This window comes from Podarcis gaigeae (assembly GCF_964106915.1).
Source record: "Podarcis gaigeae genome assembly, chromosome: 4".
Taxonomy (NCBI): Eukaryota; Metazoa; Chordata; class Lepidosauria; order Squamata; family Lacertidae; genus Podarcis; species Podarcis gaigeae.
Window position 1 is genome coordinate 103,760,590 of NC_139677.1, and position 23,335 is coordinate 103,783,924.

At 48.3% G+C, this 23,335-nt stretch overlaps 1 protein-coding gene across 2 annotated transcripts in view; it reads left to right on the forward strand.

Moving 5' to 3' along the window:
- Positions 1-23,335, forward strand: part of CLPB (ClpB family mitochondrial disaggregase) — a 75,188-nt gene that overhangs the window by 31,129 nt on the left and 20,724 nt on the right. For both annotated transcript variants that reach the window (XM_083736529.1, XM_083736528.1), the window contains exons 6-7: positions 5,806-5,903; positions 12,122-12,236. In XM_083736529.1, coding sequence (XP_083592655.1) covers positions 5,806-5,903; positions 12,122-12,236 — 213 coding nt within the window. The remainder of the gene's footprint in view (positions 1-5,805; positions 5,904-12,121; positions 12,237-23,335) is intronic.

Below are 23,335 nucleotides of genomic sequence, written 5' to 3' on the forward strand. Positions count from 1 at the left end.
AAAGGCCTATCTAGTCCAGCCTCCTGTTCTTACAGTGGCCAAGCAGATGCCGCAGTGGGAAAACCGCAAGCGGGATCCGAGCACGAGAGCATTCTCTGGCAAATGGTATTCAGAAGCATTGCTGTCTCAAACTGCAGAGGCAAAGCAGAGCCATTATGCCCAGTAGCCATTGATAGCCTCAGGGGACCAATGTAGTCCAGCACCTTGTTCTCCTAGTGGCCAGCCAGCTCTTACAGTCTGTCCCGCTTCTGGCCATTTAAAAACCAGCTCAGATGACGAAATCACACAGTACATCCAGAAAACTTTCAGATTCAAGCTTATATGAGGTTCTAATGGGAGGGACTTTTCCAATTTGGGGCGCTTTTGAAAACCCTCTCTGGGTACACCCCTGCTGTGGGTAATGTGTTGCAGTGATGCTACAGCAGAAAGAGTTTTCTTTGCCTTAAACAGCAAGGTAGCATAAGTGAAGTGCTTTGCGCATAAGAACCTAAGAAGAGCCTGCTGGATCAGACCAGTGGCCCATCAGCATCCTGTTCTCACAGTGGATGGTCAGAGAAACCCACAAGCAGGATTGAGCACAAGAGCAGCTCCACCCTCCTGCAGCATGAATTTGCCCAGTCCTCTTTTAAAGCCATCCGGGTTACTGGCCATCCCTGCTTCCTGCAAAGGCAAGTTCTGTAGTTTTAACTATGCAGTATGTGAAGACGTCCCTTTCTTTTATCTGCCCCAAATCTTCCAACATTCAGCTTCGTGAGATGTCCCCAAGTTCTAGAGCAATTCTGTGGTGCTATGTAAATCATGGTTGCTGTTATGGAAAGATTCCCTGAGATCTGTGACTTGTTGCACCTCAGCTTCAGAATGTAAAAGAGCCAGCACAAGGGTGCGGGCCTAGAAGAGGAGACCTCGGTCCTTTTGGAGGTGGCTTGAGGGTGCCCAGCACCCCAGGTGTCCCACCCTTCTGAGCTCAGTTGTATATATTCCGGGAAGTGGCTTTCACCTGTCAGGCCCAGCTGAGACAGGTGACAGTTTGTCGTTGGCAGAGGTGATTAGAACCATGAGCTGTTGGCAGAGAGAGCTGGATTTACTGCGGCTGGCGCAGAGCTGCTGCTATCTCCGTTTTTAAAAAGCTACCTGTGAAGTATCTGTGCCGCCCCATATCAGAGGCACGTTTATTTTACTGGGAAAAGGGTGATCATGTTAATTCAATCACGGTGAGGCTCAGGAGGACAGGAGTCTCTTTCTATTACTTTAACTAGCCATGTAGAGCAATAAGGATGTCAGGGCTTGTCAGAGATGATGGCTGATGACACGGCGTCATCCCTTGTACGGCTGTGAAGGCGGCTTCCTCCTGGCAAAGGCTGGACTGGCTGTTTTGGGGCTTGAAGTCAGTCCTGCTGACGGTAGGTGACATTTCATGCACTCATACACTTCCAAAGTCCTACTGTGACTTCCAGAGAAGAAACCTTGCAGTCAGTTTATTCCTTGTAGCTGATGAATATAGTTGCTGCTTTGGATATCTCTCTCGCATAGCAATTTTTTTATTTCTCTGCTTTGGATATCTCACTAGTACTGCAATGAAAATGATGGTGAGGGGCTACTCGGGTCGATGGAATAAAGCAGCATTAGTGTGGAGACCCTACGGCTTTAAAAAACCAAGGGGGCAACCACCTATGTGGTGGGCGGATGATCTAAAACTAACAGCTGGTCTTATGTGGTTACAGACCAGAAAGGAATTGAGAGAACTTGGAAGAGGCGTGTATCCCCTGTAAAGAGAGAGGAAAGGGAGCAATTTTATCATGGAAGGGAAGTGCAACACAGTTCTTTCTAGAATCACAGAGATGGGGTGCTGCAGGCAGCCACCTCGTCCCACCCCTGACTGCTGCAAGTGGGAGGTTGCTCGTCCCGCAGAGCTTTGAGTCAACAGCGGCTGTTGTGCATAGAGCCATAAGTCCAGATGATGCAAACAGGGTGAAACAAAGTGACATTCTGCAGGGATCAGCAATCATACGACAGCTGGTCTGACCCGGAAGACACTTCCTTCTTTACCCCAGTATTTGACAGTGTTTAAGGCAGTGGGTGCTGGAGGAGACTCTTGAGAGTCCCATGGACTGCAAGTAGATCAAACCGATCCATTCTGAAGGAAATCAGCCCTGAGTACTCACTGGAAGGACAGATCCTGAAGCTGAGGCTCCAATATTTTGGCTACCTCATGAGAAGAGAAGACTCCCTGGAAAAGACCCTGATGTTGGGAAAGATGGCGGGCACAAGGAGAAGGGGACGATGGAGGACAAGGCGGTTGGACAGTGTTCTCGAAGCTACCAACTTGAGTTTGACCAAACTGCGGGAGGCAGTGGAAGACAGGAGTGCCTGGCATGCTCTGGTCTAGGGGGTCACGAAGAGGCGGACACAACTAAACGACTAAACAACAAGGCAATGGGTGTATACAAAGCCCCTCCTATCAAACCATGCCACATTTTTGCTATGGAGCAGGACCCCATGCCAAGTGGCACACGGCATCCTCCTCTTCATCCCTCTTGATGACTTTAAAAAGAGATTAGACAAATTCATATTGCTGGCTGTTATCCATGATGTCTCCACAGTTGGAGGCAATGATGTATTCAAATACCAGTTGCTGGAAACCACGGGAAAGGAGAGAAGAGGATGCTGGACTGGGTGGTCCAGAAGGCTCTGCTTATGGAAGGAGGAAAGGAGCCAGACTCTGAGAGCTGCCCGTTGCTGTATTTTTTATGTAAACAAGAGTACCTTATTGTGAAATTTGTTGTCATTATATCAATTATTAACAATTGCAATGCCTTTCTGCACTATGGCAGCCAACAGCAAAATTATCAAGTACAAAATCAATACAAATACGACAAGCAACGAAGGCCAGGAGGAATTAGAACAGCAGGTTGCAAATGGGAGCAGCTATAAACAAAAATGCCACTTTAACAAGCGGCTGCCAACAAACCTAAGGACCAGACTCCCTTTCCGAACATGCCTCCGCCACAATGCGCAGAGATGGGTTTTGAAAGGGATCAGACAGAAACCCAAGGAGGATCGGATCTAGCCATGGGTGGGTCTGTGGGGCTTCCGTGTTCAGAGGCAGTATACCTGTGACTAGCAGGCAAACCAACTTGGCAGGGGGTGCTGAGGAGTCTTGCCTTTGTGGGGGCCTGTTTCCCAGGTGCTTCCAGCTGGCCACTGCCTGGGACCGAGGCTGCTGGACTTGCTGGACCTTTGGGCTGACACCTTCTCTCGCATTTGTATGCTGCCTCCTAAGACAGATTGGCACTCCTCCTGCCGCCCCTCCCAACTTTGTATAGGGGATTTGACAAAGTAGCATCCCAGCTGCAACCCCCCTGCCCCCCCCAGTCCGTCTCTCTTTTGCACATTTTCCTGAACCCCCCCCCCCCCTGCCCTGCAGTTATTAACAAGCCAAAGCCATCCGGCAGAGCCGCATACATCCATAATCTCTTCCCTCAGCCCTCCGTATTGACAGTTATCTGGAATCTGAAGGAATTCAAGACAAATGATTAAGAGGATGGAGTTAATAAAATTTGAAAAATTGAGACCTGTCAGTCCGCTAAACTTTTTTCAATACCACCGACAGGAACATATTTCCCCAATGAGTGACCTTCTGCAGCTGCTCGGGTCCTGCGCTGCTGGGGTGGCGTTGGGAGCGAGCCGGCCTGCTATTTATCAAATATTATAAGCCGGGGCCTACTAATAATATGAGCCGAGCAGGGGAGGGCCAAGGCAGGCAGGCAGGCAGGAAGGAGCCTGGGGCGTTGCCCAGGTGTTGGCTCTCTGCCAGAGACAGCGAGTGGGAGGTGACAAATTGCATCCCATAACGGCTCAGGGAGGTTGGTGCCCTCTCAGCAGGCGTGTGCCCTGTGGTGGCACGGAGCGCCGTCCCTGCTCCTTGGGGCCAGCTGCCCCGACTCTGCAGAGGGGCCGAGGTCAGCCCAGGGCTCTGGGGGGAAAGCCAGTGGCCACCCTCTGCGACGACAGCGATGATGGGTTAGCAAGTGTCTTGACACCCCAGTTATTTATTGAAGCATAATATTTTATTGCCGCTGGTACCGGAGGTGGCCATCGACCGCTTGTGTGAGCCTGGTTCTATCAATTATTGCAGCAATTAGTCAAGTCGTCAAAGCCATTAACAGGGGGATTAGGCCAATATTGGTTAGCCATTATTAATAGATCAACGGGAGGAAATTTAGGGTCTTCCATGAGGAAGGCAGAGCTGGCCTGGAGGATGCTTCCTTTGAGGGGCCCGAGGAAACTTCCTCCTCCTCTTCCAGAAGAGCGCAAAACTGTTGTGTAAGAGAAAGAATTGTGCCTTAGATGTGGGTCACTGTCTCTTTAAAAGATATTGAGTGCCAGGGCAGGCCGTATATAATCTCACCTGTTCTGATCATACTTTTTATTGGGCGCGACAAGGCTCACAACAGAAATTACTCTGCGTTGGATGTTTATGGAGCACATTTTTCATTCTGCAAGCAAATAGAGATCCCTTTATGCCAGATGTTGGAAATAGCTAATCTCCCTCTCCAGGGTTCGTAGCAGTAGATCAGCTAGTGCCAACAACGCCGTGACAAGGCGACAAGCAGAACGCTGTTCCCGTGGTTTGGAAATTGCACTGCAGGCACCAGGATTCTACCGCGGAGCTGCCTGTTGCTGCTCTTAAAGCCCATTTGTGTGATGTGCGCATAGGCAGCTGCCTTAAAGCACCTCAGAACCTTAGTCCACTGAGGCTGGCATGGTCTTTTCACACTGGAGGTCTCCAGCTGAGAGAAGCCCCTCTGCCATTTCTCTTGCTCAAGATCCTTTTAGCTAGAGGTTGAACTTCTAACTGCTTGATTCTGAACCTGGGACTTGGTGAGCAGAGCAATCTCCCTTCCACTGAGTACAATTTCCACTCACTCCGGGGTCTTAGTGGACTCTGTCTCTAAGGAAGAGTTATTTCCCCTTCCCTGCAACCAGTAACATGCTCTCTTACACAAACAATTGTTATCCGAGGCCCTTCTTCACGTTCCCCTTCCATGGGAGGTCCAGAAGGTGGAGACAAAAGAGTGTGCCTTTTCGGTGGTGGCTCCCTGCTTCTGCTGTCTCTGGGGCAGCTTGCCTGCCTGGCAGCAGGCAAAAACATTGCATTTTAACCAGGCCTTTGGCTTTTTACTATAGCCTTTTAGAGTGATCTTTTTCTTTGTAAGTTCCTTTGAGTTACTGTGGCAAGAAAGCAATTAATAAATAACAGTAATACTGAGGCTCTTTAAAGGAAAAGCGATCCGCCCATGACGAGCCACGAATGAAAAGGTACAGAGGTGAGATTGCACGAGGGCCCTGAACGGAGAGAGCAAAGAGTGGCTAAGGGGCACAGTCCCTTTCACCCCTCCTCTTCCTGCCATCTTTCGTTGTCATGTTGGATATTAGCAGCCCACAGCAGGGCAGTGTCCCACAGCGGAGGCCCTGAAGCAAGAGCACCACGCCGAATTGCGGCCACTCCAGCAGGACTGTTGGAGTTCTGTCGGCCCTTGGCGGGAGAGTGGACAGCTTGCTTCTCCAATGGGGTGTTACGTTTGCCACTGAGTTCTGCAGCTTCCTTTTGCCTAGGCCTCTTGTTCCTGGTGACACATCCCTTTTGCTGTGTCCTTTGACATCCATACGTGTCGCCGCTGGTGGCACATTGTCCCTTTTCTGATCGGAGCAAAGGTTAAAGAGGACCCCGGATAGCTCAGAGGCTGTAAGCTGCCCGTCATCTGACTCCATCCCACATGTTGAGCTCTGTCTTTTCCCTTCCAGGTGCCAACCCCCTGCAGAGAAATGAAATGGGGCACACAGCCGTGGATTACGCACGGGAGGGGGAGGTCATGAAGCTCTTGAAAGCGTCCGCAACAAAGGTGAGGATTCAAAGACTTGGCTCTCATGGGTTTCTCCCTCCCTCCTTCCCTTTCAGTGCCAAAATCCAGGGGTGGCATAGAAACTGTCCCAGGGTCTTGGCCTCAGAGAGAATGTTGCGAATTCGCTCTGTGCTCAGCCGGGGATCAAATCATATTCAGGGAATGGTTTCTGCTGTTAATAAATCCCACCAAAGCATTTCAGGTCACCTCCAATGTATGCCTGCCTTCCTCTTCCACCTTTCAGAGAGGTGGGCAGCAAATAAAGGGGTCCTTTGCCCTGCTGTGCCAATTTTCTGAAATTTGGGGGGTGGGTTCAGGGGCAACTCAAGTAGATGCTGGGCCCGCGCATGCAATTTGAATGCATCCATGGCTCATGGGACAAAGGTTCTGGGGTCTCACCGGGCTGCTTTGGACGCCGACAGCTCCTCTGTTGCTTCTGCAAGAGGCTGGATGGGAATGGGAAGGGTGGCAAACAACCATGTTTGGTGCCACCGTGCTGGCAGTGCGCCCTGTTGTGCTGCCCTCAGCAGAGATGGGATAGAAAATAACTAAACTTCATTATGCCAGCACTCTTCCTGTTGGCAAGTGCTACGGGTGAAGAGGGGAATAAACATAAGAATAGCCTGCTGGATCAGGCCCGTGGCCCCTTCTAGCCCATACCACAGCCAGATGCCTGTGGGAAACCCACAAGCAGGATTTGAACACAAAAGCAACTCTCGCCTCCTGTGATTCTAGCAACTGGGATTCAGAAGAATCTCTGCCTCCAACTGCAGAGACAGAACATAGCCATCCATCATGGCTGGTAGCCATTGAGAGCCCTCCTCCATGACTTTGTCTAGTGGTCTAGCTTGGTGGCCATCACTGCCTCCTGCAGCAGAGAGTCCCACAGTTTAAGTGCAACGTGAAGAAGGACTTCCTTCTCTCTGAATCTTCCAACAAGAGGAGGGCCTTTGTGCCATTGCATAAAGGAATGACACTTGTCTCCATGCATCTCAGGGGGCTTCAGAAGGATGAGGAATTGGATGGGTCACAGCAGTCCTGAGCCTGGTCTTCCGCAGCCCTCTGGAAAATGGGCCCCCAGACAGTAGCTTCCCTTTTATTCCCTCCTCTTCTTCCTGTCCTCACCCTGCTACCAAGAGTCAGGCCCCTCTGTCGCTGTGCCCCATTCCCAGCCCAAATGTGTATGGGCAGGCTCTTGCTGTCACCTTCTTCTTCTTGGGTGATCCCTCGTAGCCGAGTAAGATTGTCTTCCATAAACACAAGATTTAACCGTGTGTCCATAAGTGACTGTGGAGGCCAATTCTGGATCCGCACGTCCTTCCACAGTGCGGACATAGGTTTCTGGGCGGGAGTTGATCACAGTGAGGGTTTGCCAAACGTGTTGCTGTCACCACAACCATAGGGGCTCTTTCGCTTCCAGCAACGGTCACTCACTCCGATGTTAATATGCTTTTGCACTGCACAAGGCGGCAGCTTCCAGGGCTAGGGAAGAGGAGCTTGTCCATGCAAGTTCTGCCAAGCATGTGGCAACCCACCCCCCTTGCAAGAGATGGATGCTGTTGGGAATGAGCTGTTGCTGGAGGGAAGCCGTTTGAAATTTTTATAAAGGAAATGTCAGGAGTTGCATGCTTAAATCTCAGCAAGGAGAAGGGAGAGAGAGATTATCATTCTAACTTGAATGGGCCTCTGGAGCCTTCGTCCATGAAGCAGAGCTGCCCTTTAACTAACTTTTTCTCCACAAAGCCTTTGGATGATGAGGGGGAGACGCACAGACCTGCGCAGAGATGGGTCTTGCTGAAGGAGGCGGCAGCGGGTGCATAAAAATCTCGTGCTCTTTGGGGCTGCTTGGTGATGAATGTGCAGCTGAGGGGGATGTGGTGGCAGAGGGGTTGCCAGTCCTGCTTTCCAGCCCCGCCGAGAGTCTTTGAGAATTTATTGCTCATTTTGATCACTGCTGCGGAATGAATTGGTGGCACTATTAACGGGACAGACACATCCCATCGATTTTATTTACATATGCTGGTGACAAGAGCAACAAGGAGTCTTCATATGTGAAATCAATTTGTTTTTAGGAAAAAGTCTCCTGATCCAAATGGCCTGCTTCTCGTGAATCAGAGCCACCAGGTCAAGGCTGGAGTGGGTCAGCTAGCTGTTAGATTGGCTGTTGGGCCTTCCTCCACCCTCTCTCCCAGTTTCCACCACCAGCTGGAAGCCGTTAGCAAGCCTGTCATGGTTGCTCAGTGGGCGCACCCCACTGGCGGACTCCCCATTGCAAAAGTAGGTTCCCAAATACTTTTGTGAAAAGGCTTCCCTCCTAATCGCCAAAGCCTCTTCTCTCTGCAAATCTTCCCGTAATTGGAGCTGTGCCTGGGAGGGGTGCCAGCGTCTTTAATGAGCAATAAAAGGAAAAGAACACAATTACCTGGCTCTAAGAAGGATCCCGCTGTTGACATCTCAAGGTGAGGCCTCCTGGCAGAACTCATGGAGCATATCTCCAGTTGTAATACTTGGCCTGGCACTCTGGTAAACTCAGGAGTTTGATGGGACAGGTTGGTCCCACCTGTTGCACAGTGCAAGGAATCTGTCTTATATCTGCTTCCATGGAAGGTTCAGGATGGAGAAAAGAGCTTCACACAGGGCACAATTAGACTATGGAACTCACTCCCACTGGGGACAGTGATGGCCACCAACTTGGATGCCTTTAAAAGAGCCTTCGACAGATTCATGGAGGAGGAGAGGGCAACCTGTGGCTATTACCCATCCTGGCTATGCTCTGCCTCTACAGCTGGAGGTAGCTTCTGAATGCTCGGATCCTGCTTGCAGGGGGCATTTGGTTGGCTGCTGCTGCTGTAAATTTGTGGCTGCTTTGCAGTGGGCCTGTGTTATTGTTCTAACGTGTGTGTGTAAAATATGTACATGCATATAATATTTTTTACTTCAGGCGTTTTTACACCACTTAGCTACATCTCTTTCTTACTCACATCTCTCAGCCCGTACATGAAACAAGCCACATAAAATGAAACAATAAAACCATACAATTCTTTATCATAATACTGAACCCCTCCTTAAAATGCTTGCTGGAACAAGAACATCTTTGTCTTGCTGGAGTTCAGCAAAGAAGGTGCATTAGCAGAGTTTGTAACCTGAAGTGTTTGTAACCTGAGGCATTTGTAACTCGAATGTACCACTGTAATAGCCCATGCCTATGCAAATTTACCTACAGGTAAGGCACACTGGAGCTTACACCCAGGTAAATGTGCATAGGATTGCAGCCAAAGTTGGGTGTTCTGGCTGCAACCGCAATGTCACATAGCAGTGAGTTCCACAGGTTGTTTGCGCATTTTGCAGAGACGCTCAACCTGGCTAGACTGTTGGTTTCAGCATCTAACTCTTGAGTCTCTGCATTTTGAGAAGAGTCCTGTTCCTAGAGGGTGTAAATTAAACACACACACAAAAAAAGAATCTCACTCCAGCAGGCAGATGGAAAAGAAAGGCAGTTTCCTTGCTGAGGCAGCCCTTTCTGGGGTTTTGCCCACTCTTGAGCTTTTGTGTAGCTCTCTCTCCCTTCCCCCTGCCTTTCCTCCGGCCCGTCAGTCACATCCGATAACATATATATTATGGCAGAGCTGCTCTTATGCATTATTTTCTTTTCAAAATGTAAAGAAAGAAAAGGCAGGAGGAAAAAAATTGGCCTATATATTTGGAAAGACATAGATGTATAGATGGGGCCGGAGTAGTTTGAGGCTGGTGATATATACGGAGCCTGAGGGAGCGACACCATTGGCGCTCTGGATTCAATCCAGCAAGTGCCGTCCCACTGGGATCCGCAAGGAAGTTATTGCTCCATTTTGAAGCATCAGGACTGATGGGGTGTCTCGGTTACAGGGTAGACAGATAACAGCAGCCAAAATTGGATTGGTTGCTATTTATTTTTTTTAACTTCTGTCAAGGTCACTACCGTAACAGGAAAACACCAGAAAAGCCTGTGGACTGCACTGCTGGTTTCTCAAGCAGTGGCTTCTGCTGCCACTTTTGCGACAAGAGCCGGTGTGTGCTGTGCTGCTGAGTAGGGGGATCAGACCATGGAGGGTGGTCCAGCTGGTCCAGCGTTCTCTCCCCACCCACCCACCCACAATGGCCAGCGTGACAGTGACAGCTCTCTGCTGTTGCTTCTCCTCAGCACCTTTTCTTAGAATCCAAGAATCGTTGAGTTGGAAGGGACCTCATGGGCCATCTAGTCCACCCCTCTGCAATGCAGGAATCGCGGCAAATTCTTCCAATGGCCCTCAAGGTTTTCAGATCTACACCCCTGTGCAAATTAATTGAAACAAAGCCTGTTTTCTATCTTACTCGTAATCCTGTAATCAAAACCAACACGAAAAGTCATTATGGTGTCGGAAGCCTGCAGCCAATAGAAGGAATGATGCGTTCGCCACAATATATTGAGGTTTTACGAAAGAGAGTTATTCCAGAGCTGGAAAAGAGGTATCTTGACGGTACTGGCATATTGCAGCAGGACCTAGACCTCTGTCACACATCAAAAGTGGTGAAGGAATTCGGGACAGAGCAGCAAATACAGGTATTTGATTGACCAGGGAATTCCCTGGACGTAAATCCCATTGAGAATTTGTGGGCTATATGCAAAAGTGCCCTCCGTGCTGTAGACTGTACGACTATGGAGAAGCTTATTCAGGCGCTGATTCAAGTGTGGTCCAGGGATCCGAAAATCAACAGTGACTGTTTGAAACTATTGAACTCCATGCCAAACCGTGTTCAAATGCTGCTTAAAAATAGCGGAGGTCATATCCGTTACTACACATGTGTGTACAAAGTACACATATGTGACTTTTGTACATTAACTACATTGTTTGTTTCAATTAATTTGCACAAGGGTGTAGGGCCCATCTTTAATTGAAACATGCACTTGGGGGCCCACTTCTTTATTTTATTTTTAACCACATACTTGTATCTTGCATCAGTCGCCTCTCACCCTCCAGCTGAAGGCAAATGCTTTATTTTGAGAAATACCACTTCATTTCCCATGCATCTGAAGCTGAGGAGCCTTCCCTTCCCCCTTCCAAAATCTCAAGAGACACTGTTGGAGAGAGAGCTCGGCCACCCAGTTTGGGTAAAGGTAAAGGGACCCCTGACCGTTAGGTCCAGTCATGGCCGACTCTGGGGTTGCAGTGCTCATCTCGCTTTATTGGCCGAGGGAGCCGGCGTACAGCTTCCGGGTCATGTGGCCAGCAGGACTAAGCCGCTTCTGGCGAACCAGAGCACCGCACAGAAACGCCGTTTACCTTCCCGCCGGAGCGGTACCTATTTATCTACTTGCACTTTGACATGCTTTTGAACTGTTAGGTGGGCAGGAGATGGGACAGAGCAATGGGAGCTCACCCCGTCGCAGGGATTTGAACCGCCTACCTTCTGATCGGCAAGCCCTAGGCTCTGTAGTTTAACCCACATAGTGGGCTAAATCTCTTAATTTGAGGATCATCAATGCAAGGCTGTGTAGTAGGGAAAGGTCAACTTACTCCCTGCTCACCTGCTTCTTCCCAGTGCCCCCCCAAAAGCCAGTGTACCCCTAGGTCTCTCTCTGGCACATAGAGAAGCTGCTCTAGAAGAGAGGGCCCCTGTTCCCTTCCCTTGGGTGCTGGTTTTTAACCCCAGAACCCAGTGATGGCACCAGGTTGGATAGCTGTAAAAGTAAGAGCTGTTTGACAGTGGAACAGACTCCCATGGAAGGTAGTGGATTCTCCTTCCTTGGAGGTTTTGAAGCAGAGGCTGGATGGCCATCCACCAGGGACACACATAGGGTAGGGCATTTTCAGCCACCCCAGGCTTTCTCTGTCTTCCTTCCCCTCTCTCCTGGTTTTGTGCTGCACTTTAAAATGCCCCCTCTTTTTTGGAGGGTCTGCGGTGATTAAGCTTTTTTTAATTAAGTTCCCACTGGTTCATTTTTGTGACCTTTCTCTGCCGCCATGCATGCAATTCTGATTATTTTCCTTGCATATTCATTTTACATGTGTGTCTGACTCATGTTTGCTAAAAGCATTGGACGTTCGGTGGGCTATAAATGTATTAAAATGGATAAACACATTCTTCCTATACCCAGCTAACCTCACGGCAGGTGATAGAGAAGCTTGTCGCATGGACGTCCTTACAGCATGGATGTTGGGGTATCTTTTTAAGAGAGCAACTTCTTTTCCTCTCCACAGTTCCAGGAAGAGCAGCGCAAGAGGGAAATAGAGGAACGGCGAAGGTTCCCGCTGGAGCAGAGACTCCGGGAACATATCATTGGCCAGGAGAGCGCCATAGCAACTGTTGGAGCTGGTAAGATCTAGGGCTCTGATTTGATTAGCCTTCTGCTCTGCAAATCCTGCAGAGAAGCTGGAAGGGGGTTAGTTAGTGTGTGTGCACCCACACATGTGTGTCACATAAATGTTATGCTATAATTTTATTTGGAACGTGTGTGTGCACAAAACAGTCAAGAATACCTTAAGCTGCAAAGCCGAGAATTCCAGCTTTCTAAAAACTTTTATTCTTGTTTGTGGAGAGTCGCTTTTTTAATTGCTGGGGTTTTTTTTTCTTTGCCTGAGATGAAATCCAGGAAAATACAAGGCATTTTGTCACCAATGAAGGTCTGGGCACCAGTGTGTGTTGCAGCTGCCTACAGCTATAGCACATAACCCTGCAATTTGGCATCTGGCACAGAATTCTGACTCCTGAAAATGTCAGAATTCGTATCTGGAAAGAAAAATGCATTTTAGTTCCTAGGATTGCAGGAATAAGCTTGGGAAGTATGTTCCTCATGAAATCATAGATGCCCACGGGAAGGACACAGAACCAGGGGTTTCAGTTCCCTTGGTCTGCAACAGTGGACCAGATGAGAGGAATGAAACGAAAGGTGGAGCCATAGCATGGTGGCCATGATCCTTTGGCCAAAAAGCTGGGGGCGATAAGAGTTGGAATCCAGATCCTCCTTATCATCCTCAACATCCTCTCAAACGGAACCATTTTTTCATATGATCTCTCAGCCACACTGAACAGAGCACTATTACTACTGCGCTGCTTGTATTAGGAAAAGAAAGCTCCTCTTATTGCAGTGTATAATTGCTTCAGCCTTTCTTGCTGTAGCATTACTTGGCTGGCTTTTATTCCAGATTGGAGTTTTTTAAAGCAATATACACATTGCAACTAATAATAATAATATAATTTATTTGTACCCCGCCCATCTGGCTGGGTTTCCCCAGCCGCTCTGGGCGGTTAAAATCTTTCTCTGTGCATCCCACTCTGCTGGTGAGAGCAGGGTGTGCATTGCGAGCAGTGCTTTTTTCCCTGGAAAAACAGGCTCTGGTACACACCATGAAGTTATTGCGTTAAGTGCTACACTTTTTAACAACAGAAAGAGGTGCTGGTACTGCATACCCTTGAGTACCCCCAGGGGGAAGCACTGGTTGTGAGAGACAGAATTGTACGCCGTGTGTTTTAGTGGTACCTTGAGATAGCAAAGAAAGGACATTTTTCCTCCCTGACCTGCTAGTTTTCTGGGTGCAGGCTTTCTTCTGTTCTGTTTTGTTGCAGGGGGGAGCGTTCAGTCACGTGAACCTCCCGCTTCCAGGCAGAAGGGGTACAGGGCACACCCAAATTAGCCACTTTATTCAGAGCTAGGCTTTGTCAGTTTTGCAATCCATTACACAGTTTCTCATGGGTCGCCTTCCAAGAAAGAAAAACTTTTGTCTCTGGATTGGCCTTCAGAGAATGCGGCAGAGTCACAAATAAAGTTGAAATGTGGGGTGGATTCCGAGTGTCTGCTCAGGGACCCAGAGGGTGCTGCTCTCCCAAATAAAGTCACTCTATGTCCTGCAGCCTGTCACAGGAGACAGGTCCCTCCTCCAAAACAGAGAGATCTTTTGAACTTTGGACTGCACTGGGAGGCAGAAACAATGCGAACGACTTCAGGGCCTCGGAAAGTATCTCTCTGCCCTTCTCCCGGAGTCCATTGTGTAGTAAATAAAGAATATTAAAACTCTTTGTCAACCTCCTGTTACTGAAATCTCCCCCTGTTGCATTTGCGAGACCATTAACGGCGATAAATGGAAGGAAGGGGATGTGGGCTGTTGGAGCCTCTTTTTATCTTTTAACTGTGGCCAAAGGCCAGGCTGAGGAGCCCCAGAAGGCAGAAACTGATCCTAAGCACGTCCGAATGGGCAGTCCTGCCCCTGCCTGAGTCAGGGATGGTTCACACAACCTACTCCCTGGCGGGAAGCATCCTCACAGCTCTGCAGCGAGCCCGGCAAAGGCCTCTTTTGGCCTGTTAATATGAGTCATGAAAGACTGGAGGAGGGAAGTTGAGTACAAGTCCGGCTGGCCTTCTCATCGCCGGAAATCCCAGCTCCCAGAACCTGCAGCCCTCCAGAGGTTTTGGACTACAACTCCCTGCTGTAGCAGATCGGGGAAAGCGGAGTTTAATGTAGAACAGAGTGAGCTATATTGACATGTCACCTGGCTTTGGACTCTTGTCTTGGATGAAATAATAGGAGCTATTCAACAGCCCTTCCAGTTTATTGATTTGGGGGTTCCTTCCAGTTTAATGATGGGGGGGGGGAGGCAAGCAAACTTGTGATGAGCTTGAAAATAAAAGGGGCCGGGCCTGCGAAACCACTGAAGCTTGATAGAGCCTAAGCGAAGCCCTCCTTGGTAGAGGATCTATATTCTCCGTCGCTGTTTACGCTGCCTCACGGCTCGGAAGAGAAGAATGAAATCGGGGGAATGAATATTGATGTGCAGATTTGATAAATTTGAATAATTTGTAATGATCGTATCCTTCATGTTTTCAGTGCGTGAGCCTTCCCGGGCACTGCGCAAAGATCCAATCAAAGGCCTTGTGCCTTCAGGCAAAAATAGTGCAGAAAGTGGCATTTTTCTGGTTGCAGAATTTGCGTTTGGGGGCAGGAGATGGTGGGACGCTTATGACTCTGGTCATCAAAGCAAATGGTGACTCGTCATTTGGTTCGGCCGCTTGCAGGCAGTGGAGGAGACACCTGAATGGAGCATGTGGGACACGGCTGAGCAATAGCTGAGACCCCATGAAAAGTGGGCAAGGCCCCTCAAGCCCCTTCCCGCCTTTGCTCTGCCACTGCCTCCAGCTTTTTAAGCATCTTTCTGCAAGCATGCGTTCTAGGGACATAAGAAAGAGCTTGGTTTCTCTAGCATCTGACGGGCCTGGGTGGCCCAGAGCTGTGCTGTAAATGAAGATTGCAGGACGTAGTTTGGGCCTTGGGTTTGGGAGGGCGAGGCTCTCTCCTGCAAAGGCACCACATGTGCACCCTGGTTAGAGAAAGGCTGTGCCTGGAGGCAGCAGCGGGGGCTAATTAGGGAGCTTTGATTAATGGGCAGGGCCTCTCTCTGACACAGGTGGTGGTGGGGCTCGCGAGAGCAGCTGCCTTCATGGAACTTCCCTTTATTGAATTAGGCAGGACCAGGCGCACTCTGCCTCGGGATATCGCACCAGGAAGGGGAGGCTTGCTGGTGCTTTTGCTGCCGCCTGCCCTGATGGTCCCAACCTGTTAAGCTTTGACGTGGGTGGGTGGGAGGGGGTGTTCTTGACACACATACCCAGTTACTCTGAGTAGCCCTTGCCCATCTTTCAAGAGGGGCTTTCAAACACAGGGCACACTTGGCATACCTCCTGACTGCGATGTGACTGCTGTGCTTTCAGTCTAAACGCCGCAGCAGTGTGCCCCCCACCCCATGCCAGTGCACGTTGGTGTGGGGAGAGGAGTGTCAGGAAGCAACCCTTAATTCAGCTGCTAGCTTGCTAGCTCCTCATGCTCCATCCCAGGACACAGGATGGTTGACAGTTGTCAAGCAAGCTTTCTTTGACTTGCATTTAGGGGCATACCTTGCTTCAGTGGGCTCACTGGGACCCAGTTTGAAGAGCCCGATCTGAGGCTCACAGCTTACATTCAGTCTGTTGTCTTCTAGCCGGTTGTTTTGCTGCTTCTGCCCAGTGTGGTTGTCCAGGGCATCAGCTTCATCGGCAGAGAGATAAAGTGCATTCAGGTTTCTGGGGGAGCATGACTTGAATGAATGCAACAACAAGAGGATGTTTCCAAGGGATGCCCCAGAATATGAGAACATAACAAGAGCCTGCTAGGTCAAGCCAATGCCCCATCTGGTCCAGCATTATGTTCTCACAGGATCCGAGCATGAGAACAACTCTCCCCTCCATCAGTCTCTAGCAGCTTGTGTTCAGAAGCATTGCTGCCTCCAACTGTGGAGGCAGAGCAAAACCATCATGGCTAAGAAGCCTTTCACAGCCTTATCCTGCTCCTTAAATTTGCTTAATCCTCTTTCTTAAGCCATCCAAGTCGGTGGCCATCACTACTTCCTGTGGGAGCAAGTTCCATAGTGGAAAAAGGATGAAGACGAATGGTCAATAGTGGATGCAGACATTCAAATTGAGCAGCCGCTTGCATAGCTGTACTGTGTTGCTTTCCCACTTATTTGGTGGGCGTTTTGTTTGTAGTAGGAGCTTGTAGTTGCCTACACTGACTGGCAGCAGCTGTCTTCAGTTTCAGACCAGGAGTCTTTCTCAGCCCTGCCTAGAGCTGCCAGGGGTTGAGCTTGGCACCTTCTTTTTTTTATAATATTTATTGATAGTTTTTATCTTAATTACAATACCAAAGAAACAATATAATATAACACATCTCTTAACATAGTTTTCTTAACTTCTTGGACTCCCTCACATCTCCCGCTCCTGCATTCCTGACAATAAATTTCTATCCAGCAAATTTATCCCCTTTTTTCTATTCTTATTATCTAATTTTCCAATGTTGTTTCTCTAATTTAGGTAACTTTAATTCAAATCTCAAAAATTAAAATATAACCTAAAATTTCCCAAACTTTGCCTTTTCTTAAATTTAGCTTCTCTTCATATTTCACTTCACCTAGCTTAATGGTGCCAAGTTGTTTATACTCTGGCATCCTTCTTAACATTCATACAGTTTACAATATTTTTGTAGATAAGTCTTGAATTTCTTCCAGTCTTCTTCCACCGTCTCTTCTCCCTGGTCTCGGATTCTGCCAGTCATCTCAGCCAGTTCCATATAGTCTATCAGTTGCATCTGCCATTCTTCCTGAGCTTGGCACCTTCTACCAGGTGTTCTTCCCACTGACCTTTGGCCCTTCCGGTAGAGCAGCACGTTGGCTTAAAAGTTTAGCACACTTTTCCTGGTGCAGAGTGGGAGTGGGCTGGCGGCAGGAATCTGGCCCTGTTTCGGCCTTGACCCCTTTGGCCACCACCTTCCTGCCCAGCCAACCCACGTCTGCTCATCGAACTGAGCCACCGCAGCAGTGGGGGAAGCCAAGCAGGATCCCTTGCATGCCAGCGCCTTGCCTCGCAAGGGCAAAGTTGGTCTTTGGTTCATGCCCGAGGGACATCGCCCCTTTGGCGTCACGAGCCCGGCCAGGCCAAGAAACCCCACAGAATGAATTGATTTGATAAATGGACATTTATTACACTCACAAATTGGCTGAAACCAATTTTGGTCACGTCAACCCCTGATAACTGCTGGGGTATTGATTTGTGTAAAGTAATACAGTGAATTTATCAGTTCAATAGCCAGCTTGAAAGGCCTCTCAGAGACCCAGCGCTGTGGCGGCTCTGCAGTTACGGAGGGCAAAAGAAAGCCCAGGCTGGAAAGAGCTCTGGAGCCAGGGAGGCCCAAGGTGGCAGCGCCTGCCTGCCTCCCTCCCTCCCTCTCTTGTGCTCTTTCTCTCTCTGCTGCTCCCAGAATTTCAGACAGGACTGATGTGCCTTAGTTCCTCCACAGCCTTCTTCAAGAGTGAGGAGGGTGTAGCCTTGCAGAGAGCAGATCTGTCTAAAATAGGGGTTGGAATCCCTCCATGGCCAGGGGTGCAGATGTCCTGGACAGCTCAGTTGGTTACAGCGTGGTGCTGATAACGCCAGAGTTGTGGGTTGGTCCACTTCTGGGACAGCTGCATTTTCCTGCATTGCAGGGGGTTGGACTAGATGATCCTCAGGGTCCCTCCTAACTTTACAATTCTATTATTCTACGTTGAGCCACCGGCGTCTTAACTGCCACTTCAGCTGGTCTTTGCTCTGTTGCTAACCAACTCTTTCACCTTCCAATCCTAGGCAGTGCTGCACAGTGTAGCTATCAAATTATTTTTATCTTCAGGAAAAACCCTTGCTGTCTTTTTCCTGGTTGGCTTTCGCAGCAGCCCTGCCAGGCGGACCTCCATTGTGCCCATTTTGCAGATCAGGAACTGAGGCCGAGATCACCATGGTGGTCCAAGTCTCCCAATTTCCAAATTGCTAGTGAGTAATTATGAGTTGCTTTGTGCCCTTTGCTCAAAGTCAATATAAAAAATATGTTTCCAAGGGATCTTGCAAGAGTATCGCAGAACCTGCACGCTGAGAGGGTCTTTCTTGCATTTGACCTGTGGAATTTCAACCAGCCAGCCTTCAGCCACTTATGTTTGAAATCACATGAGTTAAATGTGCTTAAGATGTGGCCATACTATAATGCGTCTGAATAGCAGTTGTCAAAGACCCGCAGGAGGCAAGAGTGCTATTGCACTCTTATGCTGTATCTTGCTTGGGGAGTTCCCCACAGGCAACTGGTTGGCCACTGCGGGAACAGGATGCTGGGCTTTATGGGCCACTGGCCTGATCCAGTAGCCAGGCTCTTCTTCCATTCTTATGGAAATGAAGGAAATGTTCAAGGTGACTTTGTCTGCTGCAGAAGGGGAAGGGCAAGGAAGGAAAGCAGAGCCCTCAGAACCACCACCCGGCTGCCGAAAGTCCTGCTCAGCACCACCTCCACCTGCCAAGATCTTGCCAATCTCTCCCCAAACACTTCCACGCATATCCCTTCAGGTGTGAAGAGTTAACATTTGCTTCTTTTTTTAAAAGAAGAAGAAGAAAAAGACCGAGCTCCTTCCCCTTCTAAATCCTACACTTTTCATGGTGTGACTCTGGTCATGTCAAACTGCTCCTTCCTTTTGCACAAGGAGGAAATGGCGTCGGCACCCTCTCCCAAAACAATCAGTTGAGCAAGGCCTGATTCTGGCCTCAAATTTTCTTGCTTTCATTTTAAAAACACATGGAAGGAAACAGGCAGAAAACATTCAGAGATGCTCATATCTCTCTCTCTCTCTCTCTCTCTCTCTCTCTCTCTCTCTCTCTGTTGTTGAAAGGATCATTATTTGGAGCCCCGTGTCTGGAAAAGCTCACTGGCCCTTCTCCAGAGTTCGTCCTCTGCCTCTGGGTGCTTCTGGACATGCCGTCCACATTGCCCTTCTCCGCAAGAAGCACAGTGGCCTGTTTTCAAGCATCTGGTGGTTCTCATTTGCGCTCTCTCACTCTCTTTCTCTCTCCTTCTGTCTGCCTTTCCCTCCCCTTCCATTATCCTACTCGGCTATCACAAGATATATCTTTTGCTCGTCATTCTTTTCAAGCTTGGCATTTCGCCTACTTTTAAGGAGCGCCTCTGTCAAGCGTAATACGTCGCATCTCCGGTCTCGCTGACCTCTGTCAACCGCCAAGACAGGGCTGAGTGGAATTTTAAAAAGCCGGCTGTGCAGGTGAGCGTTCTCTGCAAGGAGGCCCCGTCTATCACAACAACCTGGCACCCTTCTGGGCATCTCCCATCAGCCCCATCCAACGCACCAACGGGGGAAGGCTGCAAAATACAGCTCCTGCAGCACCTTCTCTTCTTTGTACAAAGTATCACAAAACACTTCAGCAGCTGGCAGCAACTTTCCAGGTTTTCAGGCAGGATGCATCTCCCAGCCCTACCTGGAGGTGCCTGGAATTGCAGCTGAGATGTTCTGCATGCAGACCAGGTCCTCTGCCCCTGAGCTATGGTTCTACAGCTTTTGAGAAGTGCGTTGGAAGGCAGAGGCCTTGTTTTAAATAGGACTGGAAACTGGGAAGACCTTCATCAGAGGAGGCGTCGCTGCCTCTCCTTAATGTATCAGTACCTTTTCAGCCCAAGGAGCATGTGAAGCTGTTGTGGCGTGTGAAGTCAGGACATTGGTCCACCTAGGCTGGGGATATTTCCCCTGAATGGCAACAAAGAGTCCCTTTCCTGGGTTGTTCTCCAAGCCCATTTGTCTGCCTGTGATTGCATCTTAACTGGAGATGGCAGGGACTGAACGAGGGGCCTTCTGCATGCAGCTGTTGCTGAGCACGTAATGCGAAGGAGAGGTCGGAAAGGTTCTGTGGTGGCTGGAAGCTAAATTGCTGCTGTGCCCGACAGTCCTATGGGCAGGTTTTGAATCTTGAGATTATTCTTTTAATGCGACACTGATCCCTTTGACCCTCCCCCTTTTCTTCTGCCGCTTGAGTTCTTTTAAGTTTAGAAACTGCTAGATCAGGCTGTGTAGCGCAGCATCCAGTTCTCACAGTGGCCAACCAGATGCCTCTTTGGAGAAACCCACGAGCAGGAGTCGTGCACAAGAGCAATCTTCCCCTTCTGCAGTTCTGGAGGCAGAGCATAGCCATTCTGGCTAATAGCCATCAGTAGCGCTCTCCTCCTCTATGAATTTGTCTATTCTCCATTTAAAGTCACCCGAGTTGGTGGCCGTTACTATCTCCTGTGGGAGAGAGTTCCACAGTTCCCTCTCCTTCTCCATGAATGTGCTTGATCCTCTTTTAAAGCACCAGGAAAGGACAAACGAAAGAATGACTGGGAGCTGCTGTGGCTTCATCTCTCTGTCTTGGAGTGGCTATGAATTTTAATTAAGACTACCACCACATAGAATAGCATTGAGGCAGGAGGGGAACACAAGTCTTGGCACCAGGGAACTTTCAATCTAAATTGTAATTGGGGGGGAGCTATTTTATGTATTTAACAAAATTAAGTGGTTTCATGGGCTCAGGTGGAATGGCTAACAGGCGGTGACTATGAGAAGAGCTTTCTGGATCAGGTCATTGGCCCACACGCAGGCATAGATGCACTGTGGATGCAAACATGGCAGTTTAGTTGTTGTTTAGTCGTTTAGTCGTGTCCGACTCTTCGTGACCCCATGGACCAGAGCACGCCAGGCACCTCTGTCCTCCACTACCTCCCGCAGTTTGGTCAAACTCATGCTGGTAACCTCGAAAACGCTATCCAACCATCGGCAGTTTAGTAGCAATTTCCAAATTCCTTTGGCTTTCTCGTGGAGTGTGGCTACTGGTACAATAGTCACTGAGCTGCTAGATCGTCCTCTCCTGCTGGGTCCATAGTTCCTCAAACGCTGGCAGGCAGAAGTGGCTTCACCTCAGTGTTGCGTTTACAGCTCGGAGGCCCCAATAAAAAAAAATACCTGGGTGGTGAATGTAGCTCGTAGAGCAGCTGGCATGGTTTGGAGGTTTGTGGCACCATTTTTCATGCTGTGTGCTGACTTTCCTGGGTGGCTTTGGCATGTTGAAGTGGTCCTCTGAATGCTTCAGAGCACACCAAGATGGCGCCTCGCCTTGTCCTGACTGAACACTGCTTCTTGAACATTTTCCAGGAGAGGAGGAGTCACGGTCAGGACACGGATCAGGGGGTTCAAGATGCTGCTTCACCATGCCAGAGCAACCCAGGAAAGCCAGCCTCGTGGTGAGTTGTGCACCTCTGAGAAAAGGGAAGTGAGGGTTGAATAAGTTTTCAGCCACAATTTCACAGAGTATGTGTTTTTAAACGTATTTACATGCTGCCAATTCATAAAACAATTTATACAAATTAACATAAAACACCATTAAAAATCCTGCCAAGTTGTGCCAGGAAGAGCCTGTTCTGCAACTTGCATAAATTAAGCAAAATTGCCTGCATGCTTTTGTTTTGCATCATTTATTCTGTTGGGGGCTGCTTGCTGAGGCTGACAAGGGGCAAAGTGTTGTAGCTTCACATCACTGCAGCTCAGAAACCCAGCTCGTGCCCACGTGCTTTTTCAAGCCTGTTTTTATCTATGAAGGCAAGAGCTTCATAGAGTTTTTGAAGCAAAAGCTGATTTTCTTAGAAGGCTAAAGCAGGAATCCTGTGCCAGGCATTATACAATCCTTTTTTTTTATTTAATAAATATTTATTGGCATTTTCAAGAGACATATAAGAACAAAAACAAAAAAACCAAAAATTTAAAACTTAAAAAAACAATTAAAAACACATAAAATTTCAATTACTTATTTTCTTTTAACTTGTTTCTCAGACCTCCTCACACCTCCCCTTCTTGTATTCCAATTTAAGTTATCAGCTCAGCAAGTCCTTAACTTATTTCTCCACTTTAACTTAGTGATTTCCTTCTTTCTTCCATTTCCTCAATTTATTTTTGCAAACCTTATTTTCATTTAATTTAAAAACCAGTTTTAACTTATCCAATTTTACACATCAATACTTATGCTTCATTACTTATTCTTAAACCTTTTTCCTAAAGTCGACCAAACTTTCCCTTCCACGATTTTCCCAATTTCTATACAAATAGCAAAACAAAATAAATACAAAGCAAATTATATTTATATACCCTTTGGATTCCCAAACTCCACCCACCCTTTTCCCGGTTTCAGTCCCCAATGAATGTCCATCAATCTCTACATACTATTTAGCCTGGAGATCTCACGTCCGAGGCTCTTAAGTCTCTCTCAGTTCCTCTCTGCCGGTCTTTTTGATAGTCCTTAATGTTAAACCCCAAAACTCGAAGAGGCTCCGGCCCAACAGGATCCATGTTTCTTCCAGCCAGACCTCCATATTTAAAAACAAAGCCTGTGGGGTACTCCATCTCTTGTTTCATGCTCCTTTCAAGTCCAAATGCCCCCAAAGTTCCAACTTTCGCCCTAAGCAAATTTGTAATCCTCAGGTCTTCAGATCTCCACCTAAGGAGATCTCTCCATTTTTCAGTCTCCAGTTCTGGCCAGGCTTTCCACATCATATTTTTATTTCCCTTTTTTGTCATCATGTCAGGCCTCAAATTGTAAACCTCCTTTAGCGTCTGCAAAATTTCAGTTCCTCCTTCCTTTTCTTCAGGAACAACATATGTCCCCTGCTCCATATTGTCAAAACTTTCAGTTTCCTCTATTTGTTCAGTTGAATGGGTTTCCTGTTTCAAGTCCTTATCAGAGTCAACGATGTTATTTACTGTCAAGACTAGAGCTGTAGCATTTGTAGCCAAAACATTGAATTGGCCTTGTAACTTTCCCAAGAGAACAAATGCTCTATCCAACTCAGCTTGTATTTTCCCTTCTCCAGCCATTCCTGTAATGTCACTAAACCCCTCTAGGGGGATTTTAGTTCCTTAATGATCCTTTCGGCTCAAGTCCAAAAGTCAAGTTATTTTGTATCTAACCTTCCTTATTTTCAACAAATTATAACAAATATAACCAGCAGAAGCAACAGAAACAAAGTTCTCTTTTTCCGTCTTGACAGTTAACTTGACAGCTG